Below are 2,466 nucleotides of genomic sequence, written 5' to 3'. Positions count from 1 at the left end.
TATTTCCCGTACCATAGTGAGGGTCGCTTGGAAGGAGCAGTAATTTAGCTATTCTATTCCCTCGGTTGATGGAAAATATCCCATTTGGACTGGAGCATAAAACTTGGATCTTGGGGGAGTGTTGATCGTCAATAACACCTGGATGAACAACTAGTCCCTGTAATGTAAGCGACCCTCTACCGAGAAGGAGCCCTATAGTCCCCTCCGGTAATGGTTTTGGGGCTAGAACGGGAATGGGTTGAACCCCCATCTGAGGCATTAATAGGAAGTTGGAGGCGGCACAAAAGTCCATTCTTGTTCCGACTCCTGAGGGGTCTCGTTTATCATCCTGTTGACTCTGTTCCCATATTTTGGCAGGCCCTGGAACTGTGGGCTCGACGCCCCGTTTTTTGGAACCTCATTTGTTGGTGCTTCTATAGGGGGGAGAACCCTTCCCTTTATATCCTGTACCGAGCGGCACTGGGCAGTCTTATGGTATCCTTTGCCGCAACTCTTTCCCTGTCCGGCATCCTATAATCTTTTCTTAGATGCCCTGCCTTTCCGCATTTAAAACAGGTTCTTTTATCTGGCCCCTTAAGGGGGCGCTTTTGAGACTGTAGGATTGCTGCAGCTAACCCCGCATTAGTGAGGGGTCCCCCGAGTTCTCTACAGACCCTAAGCCAATCCTGTAATCCTTTGTTCTTTCTCGGGGCTATAGCTGCACAACATTCCTGGGTGGCCTGTTCAAAAATAAGTTGCTCAACAAGAGGTGCAGCCTGCTCGGGATCACCAAAGATTCGCCCTGCTGCCTCTGTCATTCTTGCCACAAAGTCAGAGAAAGGCTCCTGAGTCCCTTGAATAATCTTTGTGAGTTGGTTGTCTGCCCCTCCTTTCCTGGAGAGTGTCTTCCAGGCCCTAATAACCGTGCTGGCAATCTGTGGGTAGGCACCCCAATGATAATTGGTCTGATCAGCTGCAAAACGACCCTGGCCTGTAAGCATGTCAAATGTCCACAATAGCTCTAGCCTGCTCTTGGGCAGCCTCATGCCAAAGTGCTTTCCATTCCATATATTGGCCCATGCTGACAAGTCCTGCCTTCGCTACCATCTGCCAATCAGAAGGCGTTAGGGCATTCATGGCAAGTCTATCTAGTTGTGCAAGAGTAAAATTGGCCGTAACTCCGTATTTTCTGACTGATTCGGCCAGCTCCTTTATCTGATTGTATTCTACGGGTACATGCAACCGCTGTGTCGCATCAACGCCTTCGAAAACAGGGAAAGCGAGGCACATTCTGCGTTTTACCTTTTCTGGAAGAAAGCAAAACAACTTTGGGCGCGTCTCATATGGCGGAGGCGCCGAGGGAACCACTTGTGAGGGGACTGTTTGAACCAGCCGCCTCCGAGGTGTTTTGTTGTTATGTATCTGGTCATCTGGATGGTATCTTTCTTCCTCCTCTTCCAGCTCTGCTTCCTCCTCAGTATCTAAACCCTCATCCTCTGAGCTTTCAGAGTCATCAGAACTGTCAAGATTTAAGGCTTCAAGCTCTTGCACAGGGTAGAAGCCAGCTCCTCCCTTTGGTTTAACAGCAGGGGGAGGATCCCCGTGATCTGGCTGAAACACCCCCTTGTCACTAGACTCGCCGAGGGGCCTTTTTCCTTCTTGTGGATGATTTTCTTTTTGTGCGCGCCCAACCTCTCACTACGCTCGGTTTCTGACATGCTATCCTGGACCTCCTCAAGGGTACTTCGGCCCTTTGCTACAGCACCCCTACAGGCTTCATCTTGTAAACAATTTTTAACAAGTTTCCAAATGGCTTTTGTGCCCTGCCTCAAATCTCCATCTGCTAATTTATAATCGAGATCTTTGCCTAATTCGTTCCATGAGGCGAGAGTCAATGACCCGGAACAAGCATACCAAGGGGCCACCCGATCAATTTCCTTAACGAAATTTTTCAAAGTCCGATGGGCAATCTTTATATCCCGTTGTCTTAGCACTGTGTCTAGTGCGGTAATGACCGACTGCGAAGAGCCCATGATGAATTAGCACCCGCGGCTTATGTACGTCCGTCTTACTGGTGCGCTGAAAATGAAAGTGATGTTTTTGTGCGCAGCTCCTTTATCTACAAGAGACTGACACGCGCCCCAAGGCGCTGCCGCTTATCTACATCGGTCTTGCTGCGCCTAGCAATGCCAGCAATGGTAACAAAACAGGATAGCGACAAAGATCAAAGTGGCCCCGAGGACAAGCACTAAAGCCTCAACACTTCCGTCCCAAGGTGGTGACAGTCCTAAGCCAAAGTCCAGAAAAAACATACCTCTCCGAGACGTACCTGCCTGTAGTTCTAAATCCTCCTTGCAGTCAAGGGGTCTCCGATGGTGCTGACGATGATAAGGTCTCGATTCCCGGGATTCGGCACCAGTTGTCAAGCGCTAGCGTCTCGCCAGCAAGAACGACACGGCACACTCAGGAACCTTCTACAGTAAAGCT

The 2,466-nt window shown here is 49.7% G+C and overlaps 1 protein-coding gene across 1 annotated transcript; it reads right to left on the bottom strand.

Annotated features, from left to right (window-relative positions):
• Positions 1-258: 258 nt before the first annotated feature.
• LOC121135468 (igE-binding protein-like) lies at positions 259-2,012 on the bottom strand. Its single transcript, XM_040734251.1, is given in 4 exon segments — positions 259-494; positions 497-993; positions 995-1,551; positions 1,620-2,012. Coding segments are annotated over 4 exon segments (1,683 nt in total).
• Between the last annotated feature and the right edge of the window lie 454 nt (positions 2,013-2,466).

Source organism: Mesocricetus auratus, unplaced genomic scaffold (genome assembly GCF_017639785.1).
Source record: "Mesocricetus auratus isolate SY011 unplaced genomic scaffold, BCM_Maur_2.0 Super-Scaffold_100038, whole genome shotgun sequence".
NCBI lineage: Eukaryota > Metazoa > Chordata > Mammalia > Rodentia > Cricetidae > Mesocricetus > Mesocricetus auratus.
This window is presented reverse-complemented; position numbering and strand designations above follow the sequence as displayed.